Consider the following 18,163-nt stretch of genomic DNA (forward strand, 5'->3'; position numbering starts at 1 on the left):
GCAGTGTAATATCTAGCAGCCCCTAGAGTGGAGAATTATTGACAGATCTCTTGCCCCTAAAGCCTTCTCTTTCTTTCTCTCTGTCTCTCCCTCCTCCACCTTGCTTTCTAGCCAGTGGCTTTGTTTGCGTCAATGATGTCTCTTGTTACTTCTCTCTGCTGGAAGGTGGAAGGCCAGAAGACAAGCTGGAATGTGAGTAACTGCGAAAGGATCAAGAGAAGGATGAGGCCGCTGAGGACCCCAGTTCTTAGCCTCAGATATTGGGGTGGGTGGGTTTGGGTTAAACAAACACTGATGAAAATCTGTCCCTGGCAGTTATTGAGGGGGAAAAGGCTTGGTGAAGAGTTGGGAGGAAATGGGATCTTTATGGAAGGTGTCTGAACCTGAAGGGAGATGGCAGAGGTTTTCCCCCCTTTGATCCTGAAGCTTCTAGTTCTGATCTTATTTCTCCTTCCACAGTCACCTTCAAGCTCTATGACAAAGATGGGAATGGCCTGCTCGACAGTTCAGTGAGTAGCATGAGATCTTCAGGAGCTAACTTTGGGACTGTTGGCATTGCATCTCTTCTCCCCATTCCTTTCCTCTTTTCCCCCATTCAGGCATTACAGGCTACACACCCACACACCCGGCAACAAGCATCTCCACCCACCCACAAAGCTTTTGAAAATTTGCGCTTTTTGTACCTGGGATGACCCAAGGTATTTCAGTGGCACCCACCCACACACTAATTGACATGAACCCCAACCGACTTCTACAGGAAAGTTCTCTCGCACAAGCTTTGCTTTAGTGAGTCTTGCTCTGGAGAACATCCTGGTACATTGTTCCCTGTTGTTCTGTCTCTCGCACTCCTGACCTTGATGGTGCCCAAAATATGTTGCTTTCCTTCCCTCATTTGTGGGTGCTCATTTTCCCCTCATAGCTTATCTCTGGTTTGCACTCGTGGACTTTTCCCTCCACGCTCCCAGGAGGCCTGTATCTTGTTGCCTCGGCACAGAAGCATTGCTGTTTGTTTTCCAGCATTTCACCTTTTCCACTTTCTGTGGCTGACCTCCACATTACCACCAGGTTTGCAGCCGAGAGGGGCCCCATCCTGGCTATGATTCCAGCCCTTCTGGGCTTCTGCTATTTCATGGATGCCATATTTGGAAGAGGAAATTCGGGAGCAAGAGGGAATAAATCTTTTTTTTCTCTCCCATATTTTCTTTGCAATGCAGTGTGGTGGATGTGCCCTCCTGGCCCAATCCAACTAATGTCAGAGACCAGAGCCACCCCATATGCACTTTTATGATTTGCTTTACAAGGCTGCCACTTTTTTCCGTGGCAGGGCTCCTGTGCCTTTAACAGCTGCATGATAGGAAGAAAATCAGCAAGTGAAATTTGCTGCATCTCCTGCTAAAACAGAGATAGCCATCCTATTTTGAGCAAGCTGAGATATGATGCTATCTTTGGATTCTCCCAATCTGTGATATGGGGTCACCTCTTGTCAACTGGAGTTTCTTGACTCCTGACTTTATCTCTCTAAATGCCCCCCCAGTTTCTAACGTGCCTGCCCTTATTATGTAAGCACCTGCCTTCACCTTTAATGCAGGCCTTAAACTATGTTCTTCTGTAGGAGGTGGACCGCATAATCACACAGATGATGCGTGTGGCTGAATATCTAGACTGGGACGTCACTGAGCTTAAGCCAGTAAGTGCAGAATACCCATACCTGATTTTCAGTAGGCATATTTCCATTCCTTCACACACAACCCACACACATGCTCATCTATGCTGGGAAGTGCTGGCTCTTGCAGTGTTTCCCAAACATGGGTCTCCAGCTATTTTTTTGGACTATAATTCCCATCATCCCTGACCACTGCTCTTGCTAGCTGGGGATGATGGGAGTTGTAGTCCAAAAACAACTGGAGACCCAGGTTTGGGAAACACTGCGAATTTTGCTGTCTCTTAGAATCTGAGGTTAATGGAGCACACAGGGAAGCTGGACAAGGTGTTGTCTTCAACACAACACCAGGAAGGGGATGGAGCTCAGGCTGTGCAGTTATGGAGTAGAGTGTGTTTTTAGTTGGAAGAGAAGACTCTGACAGTTAAATGAGCCAGGGCAGGCTAATGGGGTTCATATATAAAATCTGGATTGGAGTGTCCTCATAGAGTGACCTCTCCTTTTTCTGCTTTCTGCTGGCTGGTTGTTGCTTTTTTTTGCAGGGGACAGTGTGGTGAAGAAGAGTACAAGCTCTTGTTTCCCCGCCCGCCTTCTCTCCAAATAATCTTTGCAGTTACAAAGCTTTTGGGGTTTAAGAATGGAGGATGGATGCAGGGAGTGGATGGAATTTGCCATATGCTGCAAATAACGTTGGATTCTTGGATGCACATTTCGGGAAGAATGGCTTTGTCTCCTAGACGTGCCTCATAAAAATGAGCTGGGGAACAAGGCATGGTGCGCATGTCAACCTGTGTCGAATGGACTTCAGCAAGCCCTCCCATGCCCTCTTCTTCTCCCATCTCTCATTGGCACAGATCCTGCAGGAGATGATGCGAGAGATTGACTACGACGGCAGTGGCACAGTGTCTCTATCCGAGTGGCTCCGTGGCGGCGCCACCACTGTCCCCCTTTTGGTGCTACTTGGACTGGAGGCTGTAAGTGCACAGAGGGGCAAGGGAGAAGGATGGGGAAGGGAGATGGGGGCTGAGATAATAAGACAGGCAGGCACACCTCTGCCTATCTGAGCCAGACTAAGGTGCTGTGGTCTGGGACAGTGGGGCATTCTGTGATCTCCAGTACAGGAAGCAGGAATGGTTTCTAGCCACATATTAATATTACCTGGTGCTTCCTTGGAAATGAGCTTCAAGCTGCCACCCTGTTTGACAGATAAGTCACAAGCTGCTTTTATTAAGACTGGAGCAAAAGCAAAACTGCTCTTTCACTGTGTTGATTTGAGGTGGTGGCTGCACTGTTGGACTCCAATTCCCATCAGCCTCCAGCTAGCATGGCCAATGTTAAAGGGGTGGGTGGGAGTTGCAGTCCAGCAACACCTGACACACCACAGAATAGCTCCATGTAGTGCTTTTCTCCATCATGGGGGCTTCTTGGAGGAGAGTCCTCCCTTCCTAAAATATTTATTAAAAGTTGATATTTTTACTCTTGTATTAGTTCATTCCAAGGGGCCAAAGTTATAAGTCCATACATGCACATTTTGAAGGTAATATTATCCCTCCCACCCCCAAACATGCCAACCTTTCCCCAAAATTCTGACCCACATCCCCCCCATTCCTCCCACACCTTCCGTGAACCCTGATATCTCTCTTCCCCTCCCATTCAAAAAACAATCACACACAACAACAAAAACCAACCTCTGCCGTCACTGCCTACTTTCCTCCATTGCTACAGACCATGAAGGATGATGGGCAGCACCTCTGGCGCCTGAAGCACTTCAACCGGCCCGTTTACTGCAATGTGTGTGAGACGCTTCTGCTGGGGCTGCGCAAGCAGGGGCTGCGCTGCACTTGTGAGTGGCTTCCTTTGTCTTTGGGGTGAAGGTGGTCATCTCCTCCTTTCATCCAGTATGGGCTTCTCTAGTATGTGCCTGCCCCTGCTGTGGAATAATAAGTGTGTTTGCGAACAAGGGAACCTGGGGATGGAGAACAGGTGGAGGGTGTGTCCTCCAAACGCTGCCATATTTGAGGCATCTTCAGGAAGAACTAACAAAAAAAATGAGCCTCCGGCAGTGTGGCCTGTACCACTGAGCAGAGGGCGGAGGGGTGTTTTAATTTTCCCTTATGAGTGAAACTGACTAGATCAGAAATTTCTTGTGGCCTCTGGAGATCCAGCAGGATTGCCCTTGAAAGCCATGCACACCAGCACCTTTGCTCTGGAAGCCCCTGCAATTCTGTTCTTCTCTCAACATCTTTGCAGGCACTTCCTCTCCTATTAAAACAACAGCAGCAGCAATCCAACTACTTTTCTAGAAGCTTGCCTTTTAAAAGAAAATAAAGCTGGGATTTCCATGAGCTGCCCAACAGTTGCTTGCTGCTTTTAAAAATCTGGAAGCTCCTTTAAAGCATGGTTTGCAATGTGGCATGTACATGGGGTGAGGGGGTTTGCTATTTAATGAGCGTTTCTCATCATTAAGCAGGGGCAAATAATGCATTGCCCTTGGAGAGATTTGCATGATGCTCAGGCATGGAGCACTGCAGTTTCGGTAGTCAGAAAACATGACATCCGTTCAACAATTGGTTGTGCTCTGCGTGAAACAAAAACTTATTGGCTCACTTAGCCTCTCATGCTCTCTCTCCTCTTGGAGAGGTGTTCTCGGTGGCTCTGTGCTTGCAGGATACTGATCAAAGGATCAGGAAGCGGGGAGAGCAGAAGGAAATGAGAGGCCTGAATCTGGGCGGCATTAGCTGGTGATGGGGTGGGGATTTCATGGGGCAGTCTGTAACTGGAGTTGCATATTCAGTCCCTAGTTGCTCACATGTCAACAAATCCACCCTTCTCCTTCTTTTTGCCCACAGTTTGCAAGTGCACAGTGCATGAGCGCTGTGCCCGCAAAGCCCCCCTGAGCTGTATCAGCACCTATGCCAAGAGCCGCCGTGACACCAGTGTGAGTACAGTGGGCAAAAGAGGGGAGGGCATTGCATCCATAAAGCAACCTTCAGCTCATCTGGCTGCGTTATTACCTAGGGTTTCTTTCAGACTTCCCCTGTCTCTGCTTCCTCTCCTCCCCCGCCGTGTATCCTCAGCCTCCCTCCTTTCTGTCATGATCTCCTGTCCAAGCAAGGGAACAGATTGTCTCCTTCTATAGTTCCCTCCACTGACTCTCATGCCTTCCCTTTAGGAACTCTCTGGATTCATTTTTTTCTAAGGATTTGTGGGGTGCTCCCCCTCTCCTCTTCTCCTGGATGTGAAATTGTCTTCACCTGTCCCCAGACCACATCTGTAGGAAATATTTCTTCCCTTCTTAATTCATTCATGACCTCCACCTTTTCTTAGCAGCATCATTTCCAAAATCATTAGCCAAGTAAATAGCAAATGCCCAGCTAATTATAAACACCTTAGTTCTTTGCTCCTGCCCAGTTTAATTACATCACTCCTCTTAACCATCAGGAAATAGCATGCAAGAGCTGAGAGAGGATGTCCTGGACAAAGGACTCTAGAGCTCTGGCTCCCATTCTCCCCTTCCTGTTCCAATCTTTTTAGATCTATCTTCTCTCCAGGGAGTCAGGGCTAGAACTCGAGAGCTGTGGGTTCTGATTCTGCTGATCTAGCCCGGTGGTCCCTGTCCCTCCACTTTCATGTGCCCATCACTCTTCCACTTGCAGGCACAAGCCCACATCTGGGTAAGAGGCGGCTGTGACGGTAGCAAGTGTGACCGGTGTCAGAAGAAGATCAAGAGTTTTCAGAGCCTGACGGGAATGCACTGTGCCTGGTGCCATCAGAAGGTGAGTTCATACCCCCCCAATTTTCCCTGATTGGAGGCCTAGATGCCACAAGTCAGGAATGGCTCTTCATTAAGGGCCTGCTTCTCAGTTATCTGTCTGCTTGCACTTCAAACTCCAGCTTTCCCTTCCCTCATTTGGGAGATCACGATGCACCTCCATATTCACTGTGGAGAGCCCTCTCAGCACTCATTGCTTCATTAGTTGTGGTGCAAGGTGGTTGGGAGAAGCAGCAGCAGCCGGGATGCAACCAATGGTCCCATCCCATGTGCCAGAATGACTGTGAGAAGTGAGACTGTGTCTGATCACAGAGTGGCCCCTTCCAGGTGTTCCTGTTACCTTGTAGGAAGGAGTCCTCCATTGCACTCTGGCTTGCCAAGCATCGGAACACGGGAAGCTGCCATGTACTGAGTCAGACCATTCGTCGGTTTTAACTCAGTGTTGCCTAAACACTGTTAGGCAGTGGCTCTCCAGGGCTTTTGGCAGGGGGCATTCCCAGCCCTGCCCAGAGAGGCTGTGGGGAACCTGCAGGTGCTCTGCAACTAAGCTAAGGCTGTTCCCTGCATGGGCGCAGCAAGATCTGCAAAGGGCAGCAGAGTATTGGTGGAATAGAGGACTTCTGGGGAGGAGGAGCATTTCTCGAGGGAGCCTGTGAAAAGGTGGGAGGTGAAAGCAACAATGGAGGTGGAGGGCTGTCCTGTGGCCTAATAAAGCCTGACTGGTTTATGCCTTCCTGGCATAGTGTGCCACATTATAAGTAACTGATGTATATATATATTCTGCTAAGAGATTTTTGCGTGTGTTTTATATGTAGTCAGACTCTCATTTCATCAGTTAAAAGTGATCATCATTTTTGTCTTGCTTCATGGTTCAGAAAGCAAAATCACAAATGCTGTTCCTGAACTGGTGTTCTAGGTGAAAGGAAGAGATTGCATTCGAGGCTTTTGGTGGTACCTTTCCACCCTTTCCATTTTGCAGGGCAGAACTCAGAATAAACTTTTTGTATCTCTCTAGATCCATGACGAGTGCATGTCTTTCATGCCTTCAACTTGTGATTGCGGGGTCCTCAGAGATCATATCCTGCCACCTTCAGCAATCTACCCTGTTGTGCTGGTGAGTGGCTTATTGAGACACATGGATTATACACAAAATGTTTGCACATGTGTACACCCCCCCCCACACACAACACCACCTATGCACAGAATAATAGAGTTGGAATCGCAGCTGTCATGGCGGACACAAACGACAGGAAAGAGTGTTCTCTTCTGAAGCCCATTGATGCCGCCTGCTCACTAACAATTGTTTTTAAAAGATTTGGAGGCAGTGCAAGAGAGCAGTCACTGCCCATAATGTACATTGTTTTTTGTGTCCTACCATAGTATCTGATGAAGCAGTTTCGTAAGTTCTCATTCTGCTTCCAGCTAAAGCACTAAAGTACATCGTTAGAAATCATTGTGGCTGCAATAGATTGTGTTTATCTGGGTGCAAGTCCTATTGTTGAGAATGCCCATTCTGCATACAGCATTTCTTCTTCAGTCCCTAAGCACCAAAGTAATTTTGGAACTGTTTTTTAAAGGTTTTTAAATATGTATAGATCTATGTATGCTTAGTATGTGAAAGGGTACCCAGTCAGATGGATGGGGTACAAATATATTATTATTAGGTATGGGGGTTAGAGAAAATGTTAACTCTGCCCCTCTGCAATGCTCTGTGTATTTAAGATGATTTTTAAAGTTTGCCTCGGGAGTTAAATTGACTAGATGAAAAGCTGCTGTTGATATAGCCTGGAGAAGAGAAGGTTAAGGGGTGATATGATAGCCATGTTCAAATATATAAAAGGATGTCATATAGAGGAGGGTGAAAGGTTGTTTTCTGCTGCTCCAGAGAAGCGGACACAGAGCAATGCATTCAAACTACAAGAAAGAAGATTCCACCTAAACATTAGGAAGAACTTCCTGACAGTAAGAGCTGTTCGACAGTGGAATTTGCTGCCAAGAAGTGTGGTGGAGTCTCCTTCTTTGGAGGTCTTTAAGCATATGTCAAGAATGCTTTGATGGTGTTTCCTGCTTGGCAGGGGGTTGGACTGGATGGCCCTTGTGGTCTCTTCCAATTCTATGATTCTATGATATGGTCCAGTTTAAGACAAGATGGCATAATTTCAGCACTGAAGTCTACTGTAAAGTACATATCACCACATTTCTGGCACATGCATATAATCCTCAGAATCTACTTTTGCTCTGGAGATAGGTCTGGTTTTTTTCAGTACAGGAGAATGCACACAGGGAGCACATTAAGTAGGTGTTGAAGGAAGAGGAGGAGCAAGCTGCAGGTCTTAGAAATGTACCCATCCTCTTGGTGCTTGCTTGCTTGTTTGTGGCGAGCCTTCCTCGGGCATTTGACCCCAATGGTTTTCATCCCAGCAACAGCCTTAGAGCTGTTGTGGTGCTACTTCCCCTGCTGATTCTTGCCCCTTTCTGTGTCCCAGGAGCGACAGAACAGTCAGAAGAACGGAGTCTGTGGGACCCCTTCAGAAGATCCAGCTCAGCCCTTCACCACCCCTGAGGGACAGGCACTGCGGGTGAGCCTGGGGAAAGTGAAAGGGGGGTGTTGCCAGGTCCCCACTTACTGTTGGTACCCTGTTGGCTGTGCTTGTCTGAGCAATGCCTTCTGCATCCATGTAAGTTACAAATAACCCAGGAAGTTGGCAGGAGAGGGAGGTTAGTCAATACTTAAAACGTCCCTTGCCCTCGAGCTGGAGCACATTCGAGTCCCTCCCGTGCTGTTTGTGCCATGTGTGAAATTTGGTAATACCAGTGAGAGAATATACTGAATATACGGTCCGGTCAGTGCAGGGTTTTAGGGTTGTTGTTTTTTAATGCAGCTTAAGCTCAAACTGCTTTTGAACCATACATGCAGGTCACCCACTCAAATCCTCAGCAGCTGCTGTTTGCTGAAGCAGAAGAATTGCTGGGTCAGAGGGCTCAATTGCATTGTAACCCTAAACTAGTTCTGACTGCTGTGGCTTTCCTCCAGGGACTCCCGGGTATGATTGCTCAGTGCAGGGTGCTGCAGAATAAATGCTAACGATCCCTGGACCCTTCAGGATTAAAAAACAAAACAAAAAAACAAAACCACCCCAAGAGATTAGGGGATAGGAAGAACAACTATGACAGTTTAAGCTGGTTTAAAATTGCCACGAGTGTACAGGCCCACAGTGAACCCAAGAGCTGTATGTATGGCTCTCCATAGACCTCTCTGGAAGCCATGCTCATAGCAAAGGGAAGAGGTGGGTGGTTAGGGCTGATTTCAGCTGTACCCAGCTGCATCTACATGCCTGTTTCTCCATCCCTTCCTGTGCTGCTGAACCTACATGCTGTTTGCTTGTTAGCAGGAGTGGGAAAGCGAATTTGACCATTGGCCAAGCTGCTCCCCAAAAACCCTTTCCATCCGTCTTTCCGCAGATCATCCCGGTGCCTGACACTCACCCCTTGCTTGTCTTTGTCAATCCCAAGAGTGGTGGGAAGCAGGGAGAGAGGTGAGAAGGGAATGGGGTCTGAAGCATAAAGGTGGCGGGGCAGGGGAGGCTAGAATCATAGAACTGTAGAGCTGGAAAGCGACTCCAAGGGTCATCAAGTCCAACACTCTGCAATGCAGGAATCCTGCCCACAATCATCCCTGGGTTGACTCAAACCACCAACCTTCTGATCGAGAGCCAGATGCGCTGATCCATTGTACCACATCATTCTTTTTTCTACCCTGTTTCTCATATTTTAAGACATACCCATAAAATAAGCCATAGCAGGATTTTTAAGCATTCAAGGAATATAAGCCATACCCCGAAAATAAGACATAGTGATAGGCGCAGCAGCAATGCCGGCCGCGGCAGGAGGAAGAGGAAAAAAATAAGACATCCCTTGAAAATAAGCCATAGTGTGTTTTTTTGAGGAAAAAAATAAATATAAGACGTGTCTTATAATATGAGAAACACGGTAGGATGTGTGTCTTACGGTCCACACCACTTTTGCTTTTGGGTGGTTAGATGCAGTTTATTTTTTATGAGTTTTTTGTCTGAGGTTCTATAGAAAATCCCAGCAGAATGTATCTCTTACAACATGGAAACTCCCCACCCCCACCTCCACTACTTTTAATTGCCAGAAAAACTCTGGGTAATCACTTATACAATTCACATTTGGCAGGGCTGCCAGGAGCTTGTAAAAAATTCTTGGGGCTCCAGATCTGGTCAGTGGGACACTAGCTGACCATCCCTTAATCTACAAGACCCCATCATTTGTAAGCATGTCCCACAAACCTGGTTTCTCTCGCAAAGCATATTACGAACTTGACCAAGGTGGTTTCCAATTTGCTTTTCCCCCCCATGTTATTGGCAGGGTGCTGCGGAAATTTCAATACCTCCTCAATCCACGGCAGGTCTACAATTTACTGAAGGGGGGCCCCGGACCTGGGTGAGTTGCTATGACCTTCAGTGCATGTCAGCTGGGTCTTCCTGTTGTGACAGTAGTTACCCACATTTCACATCTCTTGAAGGATAAAGAGAGAGAGAGAGTGTGTGTGTGTGTATACGTGTGTGTACCAACACAGCTGGAGGAATTTTGTGCTCTATCTCTAGGTGGCTTGTGATCAGGACTGAGAGGCAGCTATGGAGTCTGTTGCTAAAACTTAATTGTATGCACCTTTTTTGTTCCAGGCTAAACTTCTTCCGCGATGTGCCAGATTTCCGTATCCTGGTTTGTGGTGGTGACGGCACAGTTGGATGGATCTTGGATGCCATCGGTAGGTCTTTGAGACACTTTAAAGGTTTTCCTTTTCCACAGTCGGGTACAGATAAAGAGCCAATCCAAAACCTCTGTTTTTGTTTCAACACGATAACTGCTAATTGCTTTAAAAGGGCCAATAATGTACCCATCATCCTAACAACTGAGGTCGCTAATGTTGCCACTCCATGTTATAAGGAATGGATCAGTTTTCATTCTCTTTTTAGACAAAGCCAACCTACCAAGTCGGCCTCCTGTGGCTGTGTTGCCCCTGGGAACTGGCAATGATCTGGCCCGCTGCCTTCGCTGGGGAGGAGGTGAGTAACACCAGTTGGTCTCCCATCTCATGCTGCTAATCACCTGCAATCAGACCAGGTGACCCACTAGAGACTATACTGTTTCCTTGTCCCAGCTAAGACCATTTAGCCATGTAGGTTTCTCCCACAGCCCTGAATTTGACCAGTGGGTCCATTAATAACAGCAAGGAAGGTGCCCTGATGTCAGGCAGTTTAGCTGAACAAGTGAGTGTACAGAGTCTCCTGATATTTCCCCTGGGGTTTTAGACCCTGGGTATGAATCTTGTGCTGTCCAATTTCTCTTACGTTCCCTTTCTTTCTTTCTACCCCTCCTTCTTCCTCTCCCTCTCCCCCTCCCTTCCTCTCTCTCTCTCGTTGTCTCTTTCCAAAGCAAAACCTCCGCCTCTGCAATTTTGTGTTGAAAACATTCAGTACATAGCTGATATAGCAATAACTCATAAACAGTAATGTGATAGCATAGAGTTCTTCCCCTAGGGCTGGGACAACCTGGGTTTGGATTCCTGCCCAGCCACAAAGTCATTTGCATTGTCTACCTCACATGGTTGTTGTGAGGATCACCCCATGTACCTTACCCTGAACTCCAGCGTGTAGCTGGAAAGCCAAGCACAGCAGCATGTATAAAATAAAGCTGCATTTTATAAAAAGCCTCTGACGGATCTTGGCTCCGTAACAAAAGTGCTTTCTGTTGTGCCTTAATCTTTCCCTTAAATAGTAGCAACCCAAACATTCTAGCATGGGAATTAGTCCTAGTACTGGAGAAAGGAAAGCACTGGAAAAGCAGCCTGATGTTGCCTGGTTTTGTGCTCCTCTCATCTTGATTTGATTACTACACGAAGACTGTCTGGCCAAGGTGGGGGGAGTGGAGCTTATTACCAGAGTTCACACTTCCACCTCCCAACATTTCAAAAATCACAAGCCTACTCCCTCCCCCCTCAGTCTCTAATGCATAAATTCCTGCCCAGGTTATGACGGCGAGAACCTAGTGAAGATCCTTAAAGACATTGAGGCCAGCAGCATCCTGCAGATGGATCGCTGGTCAGTCCAGGTGACGCCTGACAACCCTGATGAGAAAGGGGACCCCGTCCCCTACGAGATCATCAACAACTATTTCTCCATTGGGGTAGTAAGTATGGAATGGGCAAGTGGAAAATACCAAGGAGCGGCACTGGAGGACAGCCCTCCTCTTGAAGTCCGTGGAGGGTGGATATTGTCTGTCTGTCTGTCTGTCTGTCTCTCTCTCTCTCTCCCTCCCTCCCTCTCTCCCTCTCTCTCTCTGTACTACGGGAGGTTTTGCGGTCTTCTGAGCTGTTGCTATCCTGGTGCCACTGAAGTCAGTGGCAGGAGACTGCAGAGAAGGGGGCAGGAGGTTTCAAGCAAGAGGGATACAGGACATAGCAGAAAGTTGAGAAGGACTGGAAGCAGGGGGTGGAGGGGGGACTCTGGGAAGCTGAGAGGTGGCAGGCGGGGGGAGGGTACTTTGGAAGAAGCTGTGTGGGACATCTCCTCCCATCCCATTGTTCCCTCTCCACCTCCATGACGCCCCCTCTTATTTCTGACTCTGTCTTTCTCACCCACCCTTTCTCCAGGATGCCTCCATTGCCCACCGATTCCATGTCATGAGGGAGAAATACCCGGAGAAATTTAACAGCAGGTTAGCGCAGTACGGTTGGGGAGCACCCTCTCTTGGTCACTGTACCTACCCAGAATCCTCTGCTCTGGAATCATGGCTGTCTTCCCCTGTGTAGCCAGTCCGATCTGGCACTTGAGTCTCCTCATTCATGCATAGGAACCTCTGCCTGTGGGGAGGAAGGGGCTTTTTGGTCCCTGGCCTCTTTGGCACACTGTTGGTGCTTCTCCGTCTCTCCCCGGGAAGCATCTGTGGGTGGCCAGGGGCTGCCACGTAGCTGAGAAAGCAGTTGGTTCTATGGAGAAGGTGGTTTCGGCCATGGAGTAGTTGGGTAGTAAAAGAGGATGCTCTTCAGAGGAGCAGTCTAGGCTGGCAACATTGGTGACCTTTGGTAACATGGTGCCCTGAGTAAGGCCAAAATTTGGCAACCCCAAATGGATCTTCTCAGTTATGGATCGTCTCAATTTTGCTCCCGTGTGGGGGAACTGCCTGCACCACCCTAAATCTGATGCTGCTGGCAAGTCCTGCAGGTGGATGTGTTTGGCTGAGGCCTTCCTGGTAGAAACAGAACCCAGCCACATGCTTTTCGTTTTTTTGTTTCGCACCCCCTTTTCCCCTGAACCAGGATGAAGAACAAGCTCTGGTATTTTGAGTTTGCTACATCGGAGACCATCTTTGCCACATGCAAAAAGCTCAAGGAGTGCCTGTCTGTTGAGGTGAGGTTCCCCCTTGTGGCGCTTGAGTCGAACAGCTGTGTTGCAACTGTGAAAGACGAGAGTTGCCTTTTCTGTCCTCTGCAACCATCTCTGCTGCAGATTACTGGTGAATCAGAGCAAACGTCAGTCTGCAAAAAAAAAGAACGTTTGTTATGATTCGGCAGTAAGCCGCAAGTTTTCCCGGGTAAACCTCTCAGCCTTGTGTCTAGAAATCATGGAACAAAGGGGAGTGTGGATGAACCCTTACTTTAAGTCAGACTTTAGGAGATACTTGGTATTCTTGTGAACACCAGGACTTAGGAACATGTTGTCTCTGAGAGTGGGTGCAGAGTAACTCTCCCTCGTCACTGAGTTGCCAAAAGCGGCTTGGGACCCGCTACACATTTGACATTATGACTTCTGCATTGGAAAGGGGGACTGCCAAGCAGGCTTGAGCCACAGCACTTTTCATTTTAAAAATAAGCACCGACACCTCTCCCTCTGTCACCTTTCCATGGGCCTCTCGAGACACATATATACGTACGGTATATGAGAAATTATATGAATGTATATGCATTTGTTATGTTTTTGCAATTACTGCATCTATATCAAATAACAAAGAATAAACTACACACACACACACACACACATGAAAGAGTCAATTACCTGGTGATGTTAACCCCCCCCCCACATTCCTTTCCCCACCCCAAGTGCTGTGGGCAGCCTATTGACCTCAGCGGAGCACTTTCCGGAGTAGCTGTCCTCAACATTCCCAGCATGCACGGCGGCTCCAACCTCTGGGGTGAGACCAAGAGACCGCTGGGGGAGGCAGCGGCACGAAGCACAGCAGGGGGAGCCGCACAGCCCCAGGTCATCAGTGATGCCGAAACTCTGAAGAACTGTGTACAAGGTGAGCTGAGGAAGAAGGGGCAGCAGCTGGGCTCAGGTGGGTTGGGCTGCTTTAGGCAGCAGTGGAAGTGGAAAGCAAGAGCAGATGTTGGTTGTTGTGACCATGAACGAAGAATGGGATGATACTCCACAGACTCCTGAGAACATCGCACAGGGAGGGTTTGGCTAGGAAAAGCAGCTCCGAGGGCCTTCTGGCGGTTCCTTCACTGCAAGAAGCAAAGTTACAGGGAACCAGGCAGAAGGCCTTCTTGGTAGTGGCGCCCATCCTGTGGAACGCCCTCCCACCAGGTGTCAAGGAAGCAAAGAATTACACAACTTTAAGAAGACAAATGAAGGCTGCCCTGTAACAACAACAACAGCAACAGCAACAGCAACAGCAACAGCAACAGCAGCAACAACAACAACAACAATTTATTATTTATACCCTGCCTGTCTGGCTGGGCCTCTCCACCACTCTGGGTGGCTCCCAACAGAATATTAATAAAACATTGAACATTAAAAACTTCCCTAAACAGGATTGCCCTCAGATGTCTTCTAAAAGTCAGATAGTTGTTTATTTCCTTGACATCCACAGGGCAGGCGCCACTACCAAGAAGGCCCTCTGCCTGGTTCCCTGTAACTTCGCTTCTCACAGTGAGGGAACTGCCAGAAGGCCCTCGGAGATGAACCTCAGTGTCTGGGCTGAATAATGGGGGTGGAGACACTCCTTCGGGTATACTGGGCCGAGGCCGTTTAGGGCTTTAAAGGTCAGCACAAACACTTTGAATTGTAATTGGAAACATGCTGGGAGTCAATGTAGGTCTTTCAGGACTGGTGTTATGTGGTCTTGGTGGCCACTCTGTGTTTAATGTTTGATGTCTTAGCTTTTTATATGTGCTGGAAGCTGCCCAAAGCAGCTGGGTGAAACCCAGCCAGACGGGCAGGGTATAAATGATAAAGTTGTTGTTGTTGTTGTTGTTGTAAGTAGATATGGGCAAAACCTCCAATATTCTCCTATTCTCCTCCTCCCCCTTGCTATTTCTCACCTAGACCTAAGTGACCGGCGGATGGAGGTGGTGGGCCTGGAAGGCGTCTTAGAGATGGGACAGATTTACACGGGACTGAAGAGCGCGGGCAAACGCCTGGCCAAGTGCTCCGAGATCACACTGAGGTGAGTTAGGCAGTTGGTCTGCGACGAGGCTTCTCCTCCTTCTCTTGCAGTTGCCATTGTGACCCTCACACGTCCTAAGGGAAAGAAAGAGGATGCCGGATTGCTGGGCAACTTCCACCCGCCCTTCACAAAGGGTACCAGATACATGGTCTGGTAAGAGTGAGCAGAGTGAGCGAGAACAAGCAAAAGGGGTGTCCACGGCTTAATTAGTGCCAGGATTCAGCCCAAGGACTTTGCTCCGGAGCATGTGAAGTAACAATGGCGGCGCTTCTGTGCGCAGAATGAAATTCTATCAGTAATTATTTAAGCCCTTCACTCGAGATGCATTCCTAGGCTGAGCCTGCAGCACTATACTGTACAAGCAACTACTGCTTTAGGTGCGACCAAGCACAGGTGAACAGCGCCGAACCTGGATGTCATAAAGACATCACTAAAAGGGCAGGATGGGGACAAGGCAGAGCGTTTGTTTTTTTCCAGTAGGTCTCTGATTTCACCGTGACCTAGAATGCAACCCCCACGTGAATGGGGTATGGTATAGTGTATGGTTTAGTGTGAGAGTGATCTTAGGCAAACCACTATCTCTCAAGCTCAGCCCCACATCTGCAATATGGTTGTAATAGCACTGGACTCCCTTAAAGGGCTGTGGTAACGATTACTCGGATAATGCTTTGAATGGAAAGAACTGTTTTATTCCTTCTTATTCCCGATGCTTAGGCTGTGAGTGCTGTTGCTTATGCTGCCAAAATGGCATATCTCTCTCTCTCTCTCTCTCTCTCTCTCTCTCTCTCTCTCTCTCTCTCTCTCTCTCTCTCTCTCTCTCTCTCTCTCTCACACACACACACACACACACACACACACACGGAAGGGAGAGAGCTTTTAAGATTGCAGAAGTATGCAAAATATTTAGGGGGGAAACCTGATGGGGGAACAAGCCGGTGAGGACTGAGCATGCTTAGTGGGAGAAATCAGAAAACAGCGAGTGTGGTGGAATAGAGTGGAGTGAATTTTGAAAGAGGGCATCACTGATTGATTATATCAGTGAACAAGAACCCTGGGTAGCTCAGTTGGTTAGAGCATGGTGCCAATAATGCCAAGGTTTCAGGTTTGATCCCTGTATGGGACAGCTGCATATTCCTGCATTGCAGGGTGTTGGACTAGATCAGGCTTTCTCAACCTCGGCCCTCCAGATGTTTTTGGCCTACAACTCCCATGATACCATTCCACAGTGGCACCCGCTCTGTGAAATGCCCTCCCATCAGATGTCAAAGAGATAAACAACTACCTGACATTTAGAAAACATCTGAAGGCAACCCTGTTTAGGCCCTATGTGACATTTTAATGTATTTTAATCTTTGTTGGAAGCCACCCAGAGTGGCTGGGGAAACCCAGCCGGATGGGCAGGGTACAAATAATTTATTATTATTATTATTATTATTATTATTTATTATTTATTGCTAGCAGGATGAGTGGTCAGGAATGATGGGAATTGTAGTCTCAAAACATCTGGAGGGTCAAGGTTGAAGAAGCCTGGACTAGATGATCCTCAGGGTCCCTTCCAACTCTGAGTTTATGACAGGACAGGGCTTCCAACTGCAACGTATTGTTGCAAGGCCCACTTGTAAATGCTTAGTAGTATAGGCTGGCCGAAGCAGAAAATCCATGATAAGACGCAGCCATCATAAGACACAGACCTGCAGAAGTCTGTGCCTCATGTTTCCATGTTAGCATCTGCTCACCATTCCCTCTCTGTGTGCTTTTGCAGAACCTTCAAGCATCTTCCCATGCAGATTGATGGAGAGCCCTGGATGCAAGCCCCATGCACGGTAAGCACATAGCACAGGGCTGGGGAACTGGATTCCCCACCCCCATGGACCACATTTGTCCAGTGGAAGAGGCTGTTCACCTGTCAGTCACCTGACACAAGCATGATGTTAGGAGAAGCATTTCCCTTTGCCGTCTGATTGAAGTCAAGCCGCGCTGCAAAAAAAGATGCCTCTAGCCAGTCCCACTGGGGGTTATAGTCAGCATGGATCAGCTCGTTGGCTCTGATTGCAACCCTTGCTTTTGGCAGGGATCAGCTGCACTCAGGAGTTCCAATCGCAATGGAGTGTGCATTTGGCACCTGATTTAACAGGTGCTGAATACAAGCCCCACTCACCGAGGACTATTTGCGAGCACCCTTTAGGGCTCCCAATTGTTCCTTTACCTGCCCATGCCTGTCACAGGTGGGCATGCTTTTGGGGGAAAGGGCTTTGTGGGCCGAATCAGGACCCCTTCCTGAAGCTGCCCAGTCAGGAAGCTGCTTCTCTCACCTCACAGATACATATCCCTCCAGTGTAAGGCAAATCCCAAAGCTGTACATTAGTTCCTGAGATGTGGAGCCCGTTGGGTTATGGGACCTGAGATGCTTTGTACTTCTTCCATTGATATGGAAGCTATGTTTTGCTGGGTTGAAAAAGGGACACAGCCATTGCTCTGCTCTACCACTGCAGGGGCACTATTGCAGGCGCAGGAAAGAAAAGCATTGAGTCCTTCTTAAGTGTTGCCACGCCCTGTTTTCCTGTGTTTCCAGATCAAAATAACCCACAAGAACCAAGCCCCAATGCTCATCGCTCCACCTCCCCGATCCTCCAGCTTTTTCGGCTTGAAGAAGGGACCGCAGGAGCCCTAAAAGAAAAAGTGCTTCTGGGTCTATCAGAAGCCACGGTGATGCAGCTCAAGGCCTGTTGTCGGGATGCCCAATGCTCTTGCACCATGGGGGGAAGTCCTGCTCTCTATTACCACCACCAAACACAAACAATTGAACAAGGTTTCTTGCTGCCTGGTACACGGCAAAGCGGGTGGGCAGCTGCAGCCACAGCGCCTTTGCTTCTGCCACACAGATCGACGTTGCCAATTCCCTGGACCGGGGTGGGAGAGCCCTTGCAATACCCCTGCTAGTGGGTGTTGTCCTTTGTGGGCTGCCTGCCGGTGCCGGTGCCCTCTTACCCCAATTGTGTGGGTGCCAAATCTTCCTTCACTGATCACTCAAAAGGCCCTGCAAATTGTCTGCTCTTGCCCTTCCGGTTCTGTTCCTTGTAGGTTGTTACCCCTTGCACTCGAGGTTACTACTGAAGGACTGTGGCGGCCCCAGCTCGCCTTTCCCGCTCCTCCCCTCCGCCCCCCTTTTATTTATTGCAACTCCATTCCAAGTCCTCCACTTAGCGTTCTCAGAAGTGCCTCAGCGTAGTAATAAAGAGTTGGGCTTGGATGGTGGTGGT

At 48.4% G+C, this 18,163-nt stretch overlaps 1 protein-coding gene across 6 annotated transcripts in view; it reads left to right on the top strand.

The window, feature by feature from the left end:
* DGKA (diacylglycerol kinase alpha) overlaps window positions 1–18,153 on the top strand; it is a 55,368-nt gene extending 37,215 nt beyond the window's left edge. For all 6 annotated transcript variants that reach the window (XM_035103931.3, XM_088662953.1, XM_088662954.1 and 3 more), the window contains 20 exons: window positions 112–192; window positions 460–509; window positions 1,613–1,687; window positions 2,515–2,634; window positions 3,386–3,503; window positions 4,510–4,598; window positions 5,317–5,436; window positions 6,448–6,546; window positions 7,919–8,011; window positions 8,895–8,968; window positions 9,822–9,896; window positions 10,139–10,224; window positions 10,433–10,522; window positions 11,485–11,645; window positions 12,109–12,173; window positions 12,775–12,865; window positions 13,556–13,754; window positions 14,783–14,903; window positions 16,666–16,726; window positions 17,476–18,153. In XM_035103931.3, coding sequence (XP_034959822.1) covers window positions 112–192; window positions 460–509; window positions 1,613–1,687; window positions 2,515–2,634; window positions 3,386–3,503; window positions 4,510–4,598; window positions 5,317–5,436; window positions 6,448–6,546; window positions 7,919–8,011; window positions 8,895–8,968; window positions 9,822–9,896; window positions 10,139–10,224; window positions 10,433–10,522; window positions 11,485–11,645; window positions 12,109–12,173; window positions 12,775–12,865; window positions 13,556–13,754; window positions 14,783–14,903; window positions 16,666–16,726; window positions 17,476–17,574 — 1,967 coding nt within the window. In that variant the 3' untranslated portion in view covers window positions 17,575–18,153. The remainder of the gene's footprint in view (window positions 1–111; window positions 193–459; window positions 510–1,612; window positions 1,688–2,514; window positions 2,635–3,385; window positions 3,504–4,509; window positions 4,599–5,316; window positions 5,437–6,447; window positions 6,547–7,918; window positions 8,012–8,894; window positions 8,969–9,821; window positions 9,897–10,138; window positions 10,225–10,432; window positions 10,523–11,484; window positions 11,646–12,108; window positions 12,174–12,774; window positions 12,866–13,555; window positions 13,755–14,782; window positions 14,904–16,665; window positions 16,727–17,475) is intronic.
* The last annotated feature ends 10 nt before the right edge of the window (window positions 18,154–18,163 follow it).

Source organism: Zootoca vivipara, chromosome 2 (genome assembly GCF_965207765.1).
Source record: "Zootoca vivipara chromosome 2, rZooViv2.hap1.1, whole genome shotgun sequence".
In the NCBI taxonomy this organism is placed as follows: Eukaryota; Metazoa; Chordata; class Lepidosauria; order Squamata; family Lacertidae; genus Zootoca; species Zootoca vivipara.